Below are 16,422 nucleotides of genomic sequence, written 5' to 3' on the forward strand. Positions count from 1 at the left end.
GATCCCCTACTTTGCAGAGTGCAATCAAAATTCTTCCTTTTCCTCTCCTTTTGGAGATCAAACATTTCTGATTATGACAGACAAACTCGTCTTCATCTACATACTATGGCATATATTATAGCATTTCGGACAGCTTCATAGTATGAAGTTATGCGTGACACTAGTACGTGACACTGAATCGTGCATGATGCATGACAATTGGCTGGTACAGAACAGCCAGCATGCACAGTCACCTATTGCGTGGTGTTGCCCGACGTGGTTCTCGCATTGAAGGTTTAGGGCGCAGATTATAACACAAATTTACAAAGATCAAAATCACTTTGCGTTTGGCTAGATAAATACATGTGATATGTACTCTCTTACCTGCTCGAGCAAGCACGAGCTTCGATTCACAGTCTAAGGCAGAGTCTCCGAATACACGAAAATTTCGAAGGTTACCCTGGATACTCTTTGCACAGCTTCCCACAACCACACACTGAACATTTGCCGGATTGTCTGCACTTGATCCACACGATCCTCCGACAAGCTTGGCAAAACCACACGAAGCCATTAAATTACAATTTCTAACTTAAATATAAACGCAGGATCCTCCGGTTATATATGTTATGTACAAGAAAATCCAAATCAGACGTTAATTTGAAAGGCCAAAGGATACAACGCTTTTTTACAAGAAAATATTGTTCGCGCTAAAACAAGACAGCTCAGAGTTAATTCAAAGCACGTGCACGCACAGTTCTGCGAAATAGCGCAGTTCCGAGTTCCTGCATGCCTCAGTTTCAAAGCGAGTCCTGGTGCTCGACCATTCAAATGGAAATGAGTTGCTTATTCTCATGCAAATCAAACTCATTGCCATTTCAATAGTTGAGCACCAAGTCTCACTTCGAAACTGAGACAAACAGCAACTCGGTAATGGCCTATTCGATATCAGCAAGTGCACACACCTGTTATCCCGAGACAATGACCTCGTTGACATGCGGTAAGCAAAGATGAGTGGGTAAAGAAAGTGGCATAAATGAAATAAAGCTTATATTAAAAACTGTAATAAAACAATCAATTACAAAAAAAAAAAGACAAAAAAAAAGGCAACCAAACAAGTCGTAACAATGAGGATAAATAAACAAGGACGCTCTCTGTAGCGAGGGAATTTTATTTGTAGCTGGGCAACCGCTGACAGTGTTTCGAACAAGCTCTGAAGCCGCAGCAATGTTTATATCCTTCCTCATCAAGATAGCGAACATTAAGGTAAGAAATAACTCCAAGTGTTTAATCAACTATTTTTTTTTCTAGTTTTCCTAAACATTTTCCTCGATAACGATTTATAAACTGACATTTTGTTGCGTGCGTTGTCTGTGCTCGGCAACCGCCAAATGTTTAATTAATTATTCAAAACAAGCCTTTTCTAAATAGACTCGTTTGCGGTTAGAAACTGTCTTTAAATTACAGCAACTGATATCTGGAGGCTGAAAACAACTATTTTACCGGAGAACGACCCACAGGCGAACACTTCAGGGTCGATGTTCGAGATGATAATCGCGGCGTGAAAGTTCAAAATGTCAAGCGATAAGCTCAAGTGTCTGATTACAAGACGCTTTCAAATTTTTGCGTTTTATTTACCCAAGCTAGATTTGCGATAAAAAGTAAGATAAAGTGATACTTTTATCCAGAAAAGTAGTTTTGAGAGGTAAATCCATGTACCAGATTGACTTTTTGGTCCACAAAGTTGACCTAAATTTGGAAGTGATGAGACATCGCCTTGGCGTATAATTTTGAAAAATTGTTAAAAATTCAGGTTCATATTACATGTGGATCTGACAACACGAAATAAGTACTCAAACATTATATTTAAATAATACGGGTTAGCTTTCCCAGCTACGCACAATATCTTGGCTTGCTAGCCTTCGCAAAAAGTGTAATTTTAGAGGCGAGTTTTGCTCTTTCAGGGACAAAATACTAAAGGCCGTCTGCAGAAGAAAATAAAAATCCAAACAACCTCAAAGTTACAGTTTTGAAACAAGTTAGTAAAAACCTTCTTCCTGACAAATTTTCAGAAAATCGATTTTTTCCATATTGCATAGGTGTAGGTGACTTTTACGGCAAGTCGCTCTTAACTAACCACTCCCCATGGGGGCAATGAAGGATAGAATAGAACAGATGTCATTCCATGATGAATGAGCAGCTTCCCTAGCCCACTCAAGCGTTCCTCGTTCATTGTACAACGGTTCCACAATTTGAGGTGCCTCAGAGCTGAAAAAGAGCATTCGCCAACTCTAATCTCTCCAGGTCTCCCTAAGCTTATTTAAGCAAGGAGGTTTGAGGGAGCTAAACACATGGAAAACTATAGGGAAATGTTAACAGACTATTGTCTTTGAATATTGCTTCCTTTTTGTTTGCTGTTTCATCAAGACAAGTGAATCAGTTGTGAAAAATTTTAAAGGCAATATCAGTAAAGTTCAGATTATCTGCCCAACACCCCCAGAACTAGTATCTACAAAAGTTTCCACACGTTTCTTTACCCCTTAACTCATACTCCGTCAATCTTTTATTTCCTGCAGATCGTGACCACTATGGCTGCAGTTTCTATTTAAGATCTGTTTTACATCTTTTTAGTCTGCTATTCCTTCACAAACATTACTTTTTTTTATCCCACATATTTTAACCCTCTTTTTTAATTGAAATTCATTTTCCATTTTACGTGTAATTTGCAACCTTAAGTGTTCTTATTTCAAGTTGTCCTTTTGCAGGTCTTTAACCTGAATTTTCACGAGGTGTTTTCGGTATCAGCTGACATGCATTCTGTGCTGTGTATGGTCTTTAATCACGTGAAAGATGAGCTTATTACAGGGGGAACTGGCGGGATGAAGGTGAACTTACAGTAGTTGGAGTTTGGACAAATCTGAATCACAGGAAAATTAATAGTGAACTTTATTTAAATGTCAAGTCTTCAGTAGGCCTGGGGACACATTAAATTGGGGACCCCGAACATTGAAATCATAGGTTGGTTTTTGAGGAGAGGGGAAAACGGGAATATCCGGAGAACAACCTCTCGGAGCAGAGTAGAGAACCAACAAACTCAACCCACATATGACACCATGTCAGACTGGGAATCGAACCCAGGCCACATTGGTGGGATGCGAGTGCTCTCACCGATGTGCCGCCCTTGCTTCCTCAAGTTTTAAAATTAATTTATCTGGCAATGCAAGGGTTGACGAATGGTAAAATCCGAGACTCGCCGAGATGCCGAGACCCTTGTTTGCGAATCCCAGACCAAAACATGCAAGACTTCACGCCAAAATAAAAGCAATAGAGACCTTTTAGTTTAGAACGGATGTTTTCGCGATATACCGCAAACCACATTAAGCCCGGTTTGAAGTTAGTCGTTTGCCGTTCTAGAGGTTAGCGCGATTCTGAACTTTTAGCAAGCCGTTCCTGTTATCCACAGCGGTGCCGCCATCTTGGATTTTTCATTTCTACAACTGCTCTCAAATCAAACAGCTAAAATTCTCCCAAAACTTAGATTTGATCTTCAAAATTGTTCCCAATAGATAGCAAACAGATGTAACAACATGACTGATATGGTCAAACGGGAGGTCTGATTAATCTCTGGCGATAAAACGCTGCCGTAAATCACTTACCGCAAGAACAGTGTCTTGAAGTTGAAACTCGAACCGCAGACTACAAACGTGACGGCAACGACAAGATCACGTGATTTTCCAAGGTTCGCGGTTCGCGGTATTGCCCGAAAAATTCGTTGCTAAAGGTCTCTAATATAAACGAGACGTGGAGACTCTTTGTAAAGACTGTCGAGTTTGCGAGTGCCAAGATTTTGGAGGTACCATTCTCCACCCCTAATGCATATATTATAAAAGATAAATTTAGTACCTTACCTGCATGTAACCTTAATGTATTAAAAACTCGATCTTTGGATAATGCTATTCGAGAATTTTGATTGGCTAAGCCATCGTGGGTTATGGGCCATTATACCATGATCTACAAACACGGCAATATAATTATGCATGCGTGTTTTTTTATTTTTTATTGAAGTCTAGTTTTCTATATTTTGGGGTCGTTTCTAATAAAACAATTATTCCACTTGCGCTTGTTGGATATGAGATGATTATAGCCAAATCGGCGCTACGTGCCTCGTTGGCTATCTATCATCTCATATCCAACGCGCGCTCATGGAATAATTGTTAATTACTATATAAACACCAACGAAATACCAAGTGAGCTTTCGCGCGAAAACATGATTCTTTGCATTTGAAGATAACATATAGTATATACTCACTCAGAGCTCACGCAGTGATCTTCATGGTGTTTCAAGTAATCTGATTGGTTCGCTATCTCGGAGTAATTGAGCATTATTCACTCCCTACTGAGTGAATAATGCGTGATCCTGAAACAAAATGGTCAGCATTTATTAATCAGAAATATTGAGAATACAAGATGATGCTGTGCTACAGAAGACAAAATTTGGCCTGAAACAAAATTTGGCCTGAAAGTTTTCAAAGGTAAGAGAAGAGTTCATACTTTTGCCAACCAGTGTTTGACTTCGTTTTTCCAGATAATTAGTGCTGAAAATTAAACAATCTTCACGCCAACAATTTGTTTCACTCGGAGTAATTCTTTCTTGTAGGGCTGGTTGCCCACCAAAACGAATTTCTTACTGAAATCGAGGAATCAAAAAAATGTTTAAGAAAGTTACACATGGCTGCAAGGAAACAAGGCGGGTCATTTTACAACAAACCAACGCTTACCTCAATTAGAGCCGCCATTTCATGGGGATCCTTTACCAACTGCATTTTCAATTTCCATGTCAAATGAAGCTCTATAACTTTGATGGAACGGTGAAAATGTTTTAACAAGCATCTTTTGATTTAGATTCCTGATTTAAAGGGTGCTAATTAAGAAATGACCATTTTTCTGTTTGTGACGAGGATTTTAATGAAAGTTAGTATAAATACACAGGTGATTATACAAAATTGCGCGCTCTCATTGGCACGCTATCTCGGATTATCAGCCGATAATCACCTCGACGGACAAAATGGCTGCCAGTAGTCGTTTTGCCACTGTAAGTGAAGATGATTTCGCGTTGAAATGTTTTTTTTTCTCTTTTTTGAAATAATCACCTTTGTATTTATACTAAAACGATTATTCGCCTCAGGCTCAGTGATTGTCGGTGAATATTCACCTCGACTTCGTCTCGGTGAATATTCATCTATAATAACTTCGCCTTCGGCGCATAATTGTTAATTATTTAGGTGTGCCATGTTCGAAGCTGCTGTAAACACTTTCGCGCATGCTTTGTGTCGCTTGCACGTTTTCCACGCATGAATTGAAATACCAATTAACTTCGTGAGTATATACTAAAACAATTATTCTTTTCAATCTCGGTGAATAGTGGCAGAATATTCTACCACTATTCACCTCGATTGTTAAATCTTCACACGTGAAAAGATCACTGTTGCTATGGTTACATATAAAAATCGCGCCTTTCGATGCCTTGCGTGAAATGATTTAGTATCTCATTGGCGTTTATACAATAAATAGAATATTACATGGCTGCTTCGAGATACAAAATTTCTCTTTTTGTAGAATTTCGTTTCTCCAGTCACGGCCATGAAATATCCTCCTCTATTTTTGTTTTGTTCAAACAAAGGAAAATGCAAATTATTCCCTTGAACCTCGACTCTGTTCTTTTGTTGCTGCTCAATTAGAAACTAGCCTATTGCAATTGGGGTTTTTGACAACTGTTTAGCATAACGGTTATTCAAAGTTTAGCTGTTGTTTGTAACTTAGATTTGGTATGTTCAGCTGACATTTTTTTGTCACTTAAGCCTTGAGTTCGTTTTAAGTAGTAATTGGTAAAAGCGCACAAAATCAATTGCACTTCCATTACACGTGGTTTTCTTACACTACCTCTTAATTTTAGTTCTGGACATTTGGAGAGATTGAAAACGACAAACAGAAGGCATGGGAGAGGTATTCAAGACCAATGGCTAACTATGGCTTGGTTTTAAGGTGACTAATCTTTTCGGCTGATATTTTACATCGCTCATCGTGTGGCTTTGGCCAACCTTCATATAACCTTGCTTCTTAGTTGCTTTATTTACGTCTGCTTAGGAAGCCGCTTTACATGCCGTCTCTAAAGCCGTGTTCACACTTAATGTTGATCATAATCAACTGAAGTATAATTAACAGCTATTCACCGAAGTGGAGGTGGCTAGTGGTGGATATGCGGCGAGGTAAATATGCACCAAAAGCCACCGACAATGAGGTAAATAGTTGTTTTATTATTATTATCATTATTATTATTATTATTATTATTATTATTATTATTATTATTATTATATACTAAAACAGTGAGATAATATAGCACAAAAAGATGATTTAAATTCATTTATTTCTGCAAAGATTACAACATTTTAGAGCGCAAATTCCGCATGAATTGCTCGTAGGTGAATAGCAATGAATATCCGGAGTTTGAGTAGCCAATCAGCATGCGCGTTCAACTCTATATAGGTATATAGGGTTGTTTCTCGTGACGTCACCTGTCGTGTCTTGATCGTGTATTGAAAACGATTCCAATGGATTATCAAGCCACACTAGAAACACTCCGAATCTAATCCGCCATGCTTTTAATAATAATAATCTCATCACTCTTTGCACTGCTAGATACATCATGTAGGATGCACTGAACATACACTACATCACTTACTGTTGTTAATATGCCAACCAGAACCCAATTGGCTGTTGAAACAATGACTTCCTTTGTTCCTTGGTTGGCAAATTTGAATATCAAAAGAAATGTGACGTCAATGTTTGTAAACAAGAAATATCGCTATACTAATTCAGGCTATCATAGACCGAATGCATAAATGCCGGCCAAAAAAATTTTCTTTTGTTTATGCGCTAATTAGACTCACTAACCTCGTTTGCATGGACAAAGTATAAAAGAAATTTTTCTTGAAAGCGAGGCTAGTGAGTCTAATTAGCACATAAACAAAAGAATACATTTTTGGCTGCCATTTATGCATTCAGTCCATACTCCATTCAATTTTATTCAATTATGTTTCTGTTCACATTAGCGAAAATTCAAATACTGTGGGCAGGGTAACCTCGCCGTGAGACAAAATGGCACGGTATCGCATGGCTGCCACGGTTATCATCACCATTCTTGAGGCGAGAAAAGAACCAAGGATAACTTCCAAGAATGGAAGAAGACAAATCCAGGTCTTTGCTGCATATCACGACGGTTTCTCCATTCTGTTCAAATTACGCACTGTAATTACTTCAAACAACGCCCTTGAGGTTGTTTGAAATAATTATAATCCAATTATACTCACGTATTGTAATTAGTTGATGTGAACATGAAGGAGGTCATTTGCATTCATAGTCTCTAAATATCACGTGTGAAAACAACATGTTATTTTCACATGTGAAGATAATTATCATGTTTTCGCTGGAAATATCACCTGGTATTTCATTGGTGTTTAATTAAAGTTGTTCTCACATTTAGCCATGTTATGTACGTACTTCGGTATTTCAGAGCATCCTACCCCGACATGGGAGGAAGTTGGGTAAAGCAAGTAGAGTTGGATGAAGCTATGCAAGTAAGTCGGATTGGATTAAAGGGCTGCTTTTCTGCAAGATCAAGAGTTACAACCTTTGGCTCTAGTGAAATGTGTTCATTCGTATTAAAAGTTCCGTTTTGTAACTGTTTGGGACTATTGTTTTGAATGTCTGAGCCAGTCAGATGTTGTTCTTAACCCTTGAGTTTTTCAGCGTTCTGACCTCGTTTATCAGCTCATTTACAGTATGACCTTATACGGAAACTGATTGTGCCAAGCGTTCATGAAGTCGAAAAGAATTTCTGGTTGTCTTGATAAATTTAAGCAGTTCAAAGTTTAATGTAATTTAATAAGACAATTTTTCCATTTACAGTTGTTGGATGTGAGATTGGTAAAAGCCGGCACTATGTGCAAAATAGCACACTTTTGCCATGTGGAATTTATTTTAACTGACTTGTGGATTATTCAATTTAATTTTTCAGCGTCTTTACTGTTTGTCTGAGCGAAATGTTGTGGCCTACGATATGGAAGGAAATCTTCTTTTTCAGATAACAGAGTAAGCCTGTTACACTGTACTTTGGAGGTATTTTTATATCACAGGATAAACAAAAAAAGACGGTTGGGTTGCTCTGCAAGGGAACTCGAAAATTTACCTTTTCACAGGGGCAGTGTGACCTTCGTCGAGTTGTTTCATGAAACTAAATTCACCTGTTTTAAGGCCGGTTTACATGCCAACAGATCGTAGCGTGCAAACTGGCCTTTAAGGCTGGTTTGCACGCTACGATTTGGCAGCACGACTTGTTCATAGAACACTGTTCTCAGAGCAAGGAACATGGAATCGGTCTTGGTGTTGCAAAAATCAATCAAAAAGGGGTCATATACAAAGCACGCTTTCAAATGCTTGATCCTTATCATGAAGTTAGGCTGAATAAGGCTTATCAGTTTACAGGTAGGCCAGAATCAACGTCAAATGGAGCCTCTTGCAGAGTTTTTCTTCCAACTGGCGACATTGTGGTTGCTTTGGTGTACTCGTTTGAGAGATTCCTGCAAATTTTTAGAGATGGATGACTGTATTGTTGAATGTTAAAGATCTTTCTACTTTGTTGTGTTTGCAGTGCACACAGAGGTCCTGTGACAGGATGTGTTTACTCCAAAGCCTGTAACTTTATAGTAACTGTTGGAACAGATTGTGATGGTATGTATGGTTTTAGAACAATGTACTCTTTTCAAAGGGAAAAGACAGCTCAGTTATTGGAGCAACTGACGTAGCTAAAAAGGAACCCGTAAAAAACTGAGACTGAAAGTGATTTTGATCCTGGATTTTTTCCCTGCTAGCAGAGCTTTCTTTTCTTTTTGCGTTCGCTCAGGGCGAGTACAGGAAAAGTGGCCTCTGTCATGGGTCGAGACTCACTTTGATCTAACCGCCATCCACAACCTTGGACGGCACTCTTTAAATCGCATGCCCCATGATATGTCTGCTGACTGTGACGTGAGCCCGCTATGTCCTGCCCATTCCCGAGTTTACAGTAATTCCGCTGTTGTTAAGTGAGCCCACACAACATGAAGTATCACGTGAGGATTTGGTTGCTAAGTAACCGCTGTGCATGCTCAATACAGTGAGTTTTGACGTGTGGCCTAGGTCTCTTTTCCTGTTCTTGTCAGCCCAGCGAACGCAAAAGAAAAAGAAACTTCTGCTAGCAGGGTTTTTTTAAAACTGCTTAAGCTGTTCCACTGACTGTTATCTTTCCGTCTCAAAGATGTTTCAAATCCGCAATTCCAATGATCTGAAAATCATATATTGTATGCATTCTTTGGTGTTCCGGTAGATTTTGACCCCTCCCGATTTGGGTCTGAGTCCTCTAAACGACGGGGAGGGTGAAGGGGTGGTAGGGCGATGGGGGTGGGGGGGGGAAGGGGTGCTGAAGCAGTGATGAGAGCACTGGCCTTCCACCAATGTGTCGTGGGTTCGATTTTCAGACGATGCTTTATATCTGGTAGCCTTACTTTCGGCCGCCTCCTCCGCTCGTCAGGTTTGAGCAGAATTATGGAGACATTAATGACATTAGGGGAAGTGAATATCACTTTAAAGGCTTGTAAAATGAGCATTGTTTTCTTTATCATTCTAACCTTTAGTAAATGTTTGGAGCCGATCGAAAAGTGGAGGAAAAGTTCATACCTTTACCGGGCATTCAAAGGTACAACATTAATTCTATATATATGATTCATTTCATATACCATTTTCAACATTAATTCTATTACCATTTAAGCTTGAAGCTAATTAATAAGCAAATGGGGAAATGGCTGTAAATTTACTTTGATCTTATCACTTTACTGATCGTAGTTGAGACAAACTGGTTTCTAAAATAACTGATGCAGAGTCCTAAATAACACCGTTCCTGTTTGTTTATACGGAAATGGCGTTTGCATAATGACAAGCTGAAGGTTTTTGGACGCCTTTGGCAATGTTGGCGCATGCTCAACAGATGCAAGTCAGAGGAGAGTCTCCTTGAACACGACGTAAAATATCAAGGGAAAGGGAGACTGCTATCAAGAAAATTAGACAGTTGAAGTGTATTAAAACAAGAGAAGATATTTCAGAAAAAGATCACTGGTGGGAAAAATCTTTTAAGTATTAACGAGAACTGGTAAAAACCGTTATCAATGCTTGTAGAAAAAAAAAACCAAAAACCAAAAACAAGCTAAAATTATTTTTACTATATGCTATATCGCTAATTTAATGTCACTTGAAATGGATGGACTTTAGTTCAACATCGTGTTGGAAGAAAATTGGATTCTCTCAACTTTGCACGATCTACATCGGGAAAACACGGTTATCCAGCTGCCCAATGTTTCTTTTAGAAAATTCAAGGTAAAGGACAAACTTTGTCAGTCTTGTCCGTTATTTCCGTCGCGATTCACCTTTTTTTGTTGGTTTAAAGGTTTTCAAACAATTTCAATTTTTTTGTTCATTTTTCATTATCATAACTCCTAATTAGTTATTTGGAAAGAAGGAACGACTGCTTTTGTTGGTGTTGTTGCACTATTTTACACATTGAGGCACGAACTGAATCCCATCGAGGAAAAAGATAGGACCCAGGGTTACTCCCAAAAATCCATTTCTATTATAGTTCGAACATCTATCCAACTTATTATTGCACATTCTATTACATGATCTTTCACTGCCAGGCGATAACAAAAATCATGCTTCACCCAGAGACATCAGCACTCGTTATTACAGCAGCATTGGATGGTGTTGTGAAAGTCAACTCCCTTGACCTCATGGAGGAAATCTACAGGTTATACACCTAACCTAAACCTAAGACAGTTTCTTTTTCTATAAAGAAGGGTTACTCATTAGCTCAGTAGGCAGAGTATTTGACTACCGCGCGGGAAGTTGTGGATGGGATTTGGTCGGACCAACCTTCAGGGTCTTTAAATGACTGTAGAGGAAATACATGCTACTTTGTAATCACCTATGAAAAATTTGACTTTCTCGTCATCTCAGATTTAGAGTAATGAATGATTACGATGGTATACGTAAAGCGTAGGCTCTCTCATAGTGATTGTTCATAAATGCTGTGGGACACCATAGGCCCCTTAGGGTCCCGATGGGTAAGTCACTATCCAGTAAACGTTGGCCAAACGTTTTGTCCTTTACTTAGATATGCTGAGAGTGTGCGTAATTGCAGTTACGAGGACAAAGACTGAAATCTTTGCAGAGATTGACAATGCTGATTGAAACTGTCAGATGGTGACTTATCCACCGGATAAAGTTATCCGGCCAATGAAGAACTGGGGCCAGGTTGTCACGATCAGTGCATCAAAACCGGATCCCTCGTGTCCAAGGCCTAATTTGCTTGTCCAAGTTGATAATACCTCCTAGGGGACCTCTATTCAAATTGCATTGAATCTTGCTCTTGAAAAATCGAGAGTGCAGAGTACCCTTTATTGCTAACGAAAGCTTAAGGGTACTCGAGCGCTTTTGCTCACCTCTCACACGTGACCTTTGTGCAAAAGCAGTGAAAAGTAAAAAGGAGTTGAAACAGCTGATTATAAAGTTCTATGTGAAGAAGGGCAAAGAAAATCAACCTGACGTCAGGGGGCGTCGAATCAACCGATTCTGAAGTAGATAGGTTCAAGAAGAGCAGTCCCAAAGTTCATAAGAAACTACATCCTTGAGTGCAAGGAAAGGTAACGTTTATACAAACGTTAGCCATGTAAGACTTATATTTTAAACAGAATTAACTGCATAAGTGCTAGAATTCTATCCCATATGAACCATGTGAGCGTTAGCCCTACTGATGGAAATGGGCCAACACAAGGACAGAGAAAAACTCTGACCAGGGTGGGAAGAGTTTTTCTCTGTCCTTGTGTGGGCCCATTTCCATCAGTAGGGCTAACGCTCACATGGTTCGTATGAAATAGAATTCTAGCACTTCACATTACACTCTATCCAGTACATCCTTGAGTGGTTTGCTTTCCCTAGACAAGCCATAGATGGTGCCATTTCTGTGATCTTTGTTTGTGAAAAGAAGAAACTAGTGAAAATATTGTTAAAAGCCTACAGTCAATTTCTATCATGTTGGCTGATATAGGTTTCTGTGTTAGTTTCACTTGGGCGAAACGTCTTGAGAACTTGTGGCGTGGAGAACTGGCGGTAGCTATCCAAAACACCTGCTTGATACTTCATAATTTTTTCTGTGTGTGTGTTTTAGCTTGCCTGTGTTTTCTGAAGGAATTTACTGGATGAATATTGTGTCAGTAAAGCATATTTACTGCTGCTCTAATCGCGTCATTGAGGTCTTCTCTCTGAATCATTTGTGTGATTTCTGGGCTTTGTCACGCTGTTCTGTCACGTCACTCTCTTTGGTCACGTGCAGAGGGAAATCCACACGTGTCATGGCAATTGGCAATGATAGCAGGTTCGTAAACTACTATTTTTTCTGTCCTTCATATGGAATCACAGAAAGATAGTTTGTTTTTTTTATTATCAAATTGATTAATTTTTTCAAAAGTAGTTTTTGGGAAGGTTTCCACTTATGGTCAGTCACCAAACTCCACAAAATTCTGCATAATTTACAAAAAAAAAACCTTGTTTTGCTTACGCTGCTAGTGTGGACGTGCAAGTTAAATTCGAGGCTCGCCAGAACATTGACCAGTAATTGGCTTCTGTGCAAAGTGGATCATGTGTCAATTTTGTACTGAAACACATGCGTAATACCAGGCTTAGTCTTTTGCCATCCTTTTCGATTCGTTTTCATTTCCGATCTGATTTCTGTTTGTAGACGACTTACTTTGCGGCGTTCAGGCTTTGAAAATCGTCTTTTGCACAGTTAAGGCACGAGCAAACAGCTTCTACATTTCCTTCAACATCCGTTCGATTTTGTGGAACAGCGATGTTGAAATCGTTTGACCCCTCCTTTCCACCGTGTTGAGACATGTTGAATCGAAGTTTAATCGATGTGGAACGAGTTTAAAAGCGTTTAAACTTTGCTTCAACAACCGTTTAACATTTCTTTTGTTATCGCGAATGTTGAAAGAAGTTGAAGCCTGTTGCCCCCCTGCAAACTAACCGGTCTCTCAATGACGTATCCAGTTCAGTATCCATAGTAACAAGTCCGTATCCGTGGTAACAAGCGCGGCTGCAGACTGGGACTTTATACCCAGTCGCTCGTGAGGGTCTGTTAAATCCAATAATGATGTGTTGAAACTGTTTGCCCACCCCAGCATTCAACATCGTTCAACATCACTCAACAAAATCAAGCAAATGTAGAAGCTGCTTGCCCGCGCCTTTAATAGTTAAAACGCTGCATTCTTAATCTAGCGAGTTGGAGGCTTGAAATGTGTGCCTTAAATTTATTTTTTTTCAGGACAGTAAATTTCAAAACTATAATATCATATTGTTATTTTTACAGTGTTCGTCTGATCTCGCAAAAAAAGCGCCAGAATCTCTCCACAGTTCTTCCTCCTCCCCCCATCTCGCCTTTAAACATAGTAAAAGATGTGACATACAACAGGGAATTCAACATGATGTACTTGTTGATTGGCGAGCAAGAGATCTGGGTCTATTATACCAGGTGAAATTTTGCCAAAGGGCATTTTTGTGGAAGAATGATTCCTTTTTAAAATGTCCGTTCAGGTTTATTTATTGCAAGAATTAAGAAATAGTTTAGCTCTAAGTTATCTTGGGTATCCAGGTACTGTATACATTTTGAATTTGCTGTCTTGCGGACTTGATACATTTTGTAAATTAATGGTACATATGAACGCGTTGTCGCTTGCAACAGCCCAAAAGTCGGGAAAGATCTCATGGATATACCCACCACGAGTCCCCTAGGTTAAACTCTCATTTTACAGATTAAGTCTAAGTGCCCATTTCAGTGATTAGGTCTAAATTTTCGTTTATCTTATTGCTATAGCAATATTTAGTTCTAGAAACTGATTTAAAATAGTTAGTTTTTTAGAGTTGTGGTTGGTGTATATATCCATGAGAACCTTGCCCAAAAGAAGGTGATTTACCAAATGTTCGTAGGCCATCTTTTCCAATTTAGTCATTCAACAACGACTCCTCCCCTGAAATTCAGGTTAGCTCTTTAGATTTTTATAACTGCAGTGTTTTAGAGTAAACTGGATCACCACTCCCATTAAAAATTCTGGTGGTTTTAATGGGATTCAAATCCATGACCGGTGAAATTATCTAACAACTGAGCAATGAAGCCACTTAATTGGTAGCAGGTCATTTTGTTGGGCTCACGTTTTCCTGTGAAAGGACTCGATCTTCTCTCTTTTCTCTACAACCTGCACTTCAATTATATACATTTCGTGGTTTAGTTGTCTTGAAAACGCATTAAAAGATCAGCTTTTAAAACAAGCGAATGTCAGTTTTACAAATGGCTTTTCGAGCCTGTAAAGCTATAGGGACTTCCAAGAAACGTGCCCCTGGTCATTTTGTGCGCCCGTAATTAACCTTTGGAGGATGGGAGCATGGAATATTATTTAATAATTATCCTGCGATATCGCGCGGAACATCGCCTAATCTTAGCCAACGAGGCCGTTGGCCGAGTTGGCTGAAATCAGGCGATATTCCGCAAGATTGAGCAGGATAATTGTTTTATTATTCAACAAATTGATGTCAAAGCACAATTTTCTACGTTTATTGGAAAAAAAAAAGCGCCACACGCTTATCGCAGGGTATCTGTTGAGGATGCACGACGAATATTGAGCGCGCTATAACCATATTTGGACATTGTCACAATGTGTTGAATAATAAAGGAGTTAAACGACGGCGGGTACGGAAAGGGCAACGCCTCAAAACAGTTATGTCATTGGTTAAAAGAGTAAAATAATCGTGCTGCACGTGTGCTGCACATGCAGCACCCATCTGAGCACGTGTTCTTGCGATATTGTGCGTAACAACGACGTGGAATTCCCAAATTCGAGGTTTTGACGACAACGTGGACGTACAAATTTGAACCTGTTATTCTCGATTTTTACTTAGAAACCGAGCGTACCAATTTGTTTGTAGAATTCTTCGCCTACATTGTACGACGGTAAAGTATTTTGTAACTAGATGGGTACGAACAGTTTTAAAGCTGTATAGGGAAATGGCACTCTTACTGCCTTGTTGGAGACAAACGATAACTGGTGTGTCAATATTGATAGAGGTCTTCTTAATGAAAGAAATGGACAAAAGTGAAAAACGCACATACAGGGCGTGTAAAGCTATTGTTTTTGCCTACTAAATATGCAAATTTGTGACGTTTTTGTTAGTCTTTTTAATTGTATGAAAGACATATAGACAAGTGATAATTGTGATTACTGAAGAGGACAGTGTATGTTCCTTAAATATGGCATTGCCAGCCTCGATAAGTTATCATTGTTTTCTTGTTAGGACAAACCCAGCCACACGAGCTGAATCCTGGAAGTTAGATTTTATTGAAGACATTCATCGTCAACAGTCTCAGGAGGCTGCACCAAAATCTAGAGCGAGCTCACCTTGGGTCAGCGATGGAAACAGGTAAAAGCAGCTTTTGTATTTACACTGACTGAATTAGCAGTTTGAATGCTAAGATTCTCTGAGGAAATAATTCCGTTATACCGACCCTTGCTCTGGTTTGAATTCCTGGCCTAGTCACAAAGGGAAATCGTGCCTACCAAAGTAGTGTTAGGAGCGGTCTTTATTTTGTTTATAGATTTTCTGTATTCTTACCTTTCACAGTGAGAAATGATCCACATTTACCTTAGGCAGTGCTTTTAGCACGTCTTATCATTATGGTGACTCCATCGTCATCTGTAAATCACGATGATTGCCTTGAAGGAACTAAAGGCCCCTACAAACGGGGAAACATTGTGTCCAAAGCATATTTGTCTCCGTTTGCGTCCCCATGAAACACTTTCTTCCTCGTTTGCGGGGTTCTGAATATGGTTTTGTTAAAAAGAATATAACATATTTTGGTCTCTATTGATATAAGGACGCAATGTTGCGAGTTTTTGGAATTTACCAGAATTTTTTAATTTCTCTATCCTTCGTGACTCTTTCTTTAGATCTCCAAGCCCTGTACCTGGCGACTCCAGACCCAGCTCAAATCTAAATCGAGAGTCTAGTAGTAGAGACTCTTCTACGCTGGCTCGCAAAGAGAAAGTGAAGATCACGTGCTTGGGGATGTTGTATTCTCCAATCATAATGCAGTGCGTTGAGGGTCAGGTTTGTCCTGATGCTACACAATTCTTAATGGCAGGAACTCAGGTTGGCGTTACGGGAGAACTCTTTATATTCTTTTTTCTTTGAGTGGGACAACCACAGAAATAATCATATCTGTCAGTAGCCCATGAGTAGAAGCTTGCCTCTCCCATA

The 16,422-nt window shown here is 39.3% G+C and overlaps 1 protein-coding gene across 1 annotated transcript in view; it reads left to right on the forward strand.

Annotated features, from left to right (window-relative positions):
• The window catches only part of LOC138055656 (uncharacterized), a gene marked incomplete at its 3' end in the record, with an annotated part of 58,589 nt that overhangs the window by 11,712 nt on the left and 30,455 nt on the right, over positions 1–16,422 (forward strand). The window contains exons 5-15 of the mRNA XM_068901542.1: positions 2,742–2,861; positions 5,930–6,018; positions 7,547–7,610; positions 8,051–8,124; positions 8,684–8,763; positions 9,702–9,763; positions 10,755–10,864; positions 12,284–12,490; positions 13,484–13,645; positions 15,460–15,585; positions 16,113–16,314. Of these exons, the coding sequence (XP_068757643.1) occupies positions 2,742–2,861; positions 5,930–6,018; positions 7,547–7,610; positions 8,051–8,124; positions 8,684–8,763; positions 9,702–9,763; positions 10,755–10,864; positions 12,284–12,490; positions 13,484–13,645; positions 15,460–15,585; positions 16,113–16,314 (1,296 nt within the window). The remainder of the gene's footprint in view (positions 1–2,741; positions 2,862–5,929; positions 6,019–7,546; positions 7,611–8,050; positions 8,125–8,683; positions 8,764–9,701; positions 9,764–10,754; positions 10,865–12,283; positions 12,491–13,483; positions 13,646–15,459; positions 15,586–16,112; positions 16,315–16,422) is intronic.

This window comes from Montipora capricornis, chromosome 7, assembly GCF_036669925.1.
Source record: "Montipora capricornis isolate CH-2021 chromosome 7, ASM3666992v2, whole genome shotgun sequence".
NCBI classification, from domain to species: Eukaryota; Metazoa; Cnidaria; class Anthozoa; order Scleractinia; family Acroporidae; genus Montipora; species Montipora capricornis.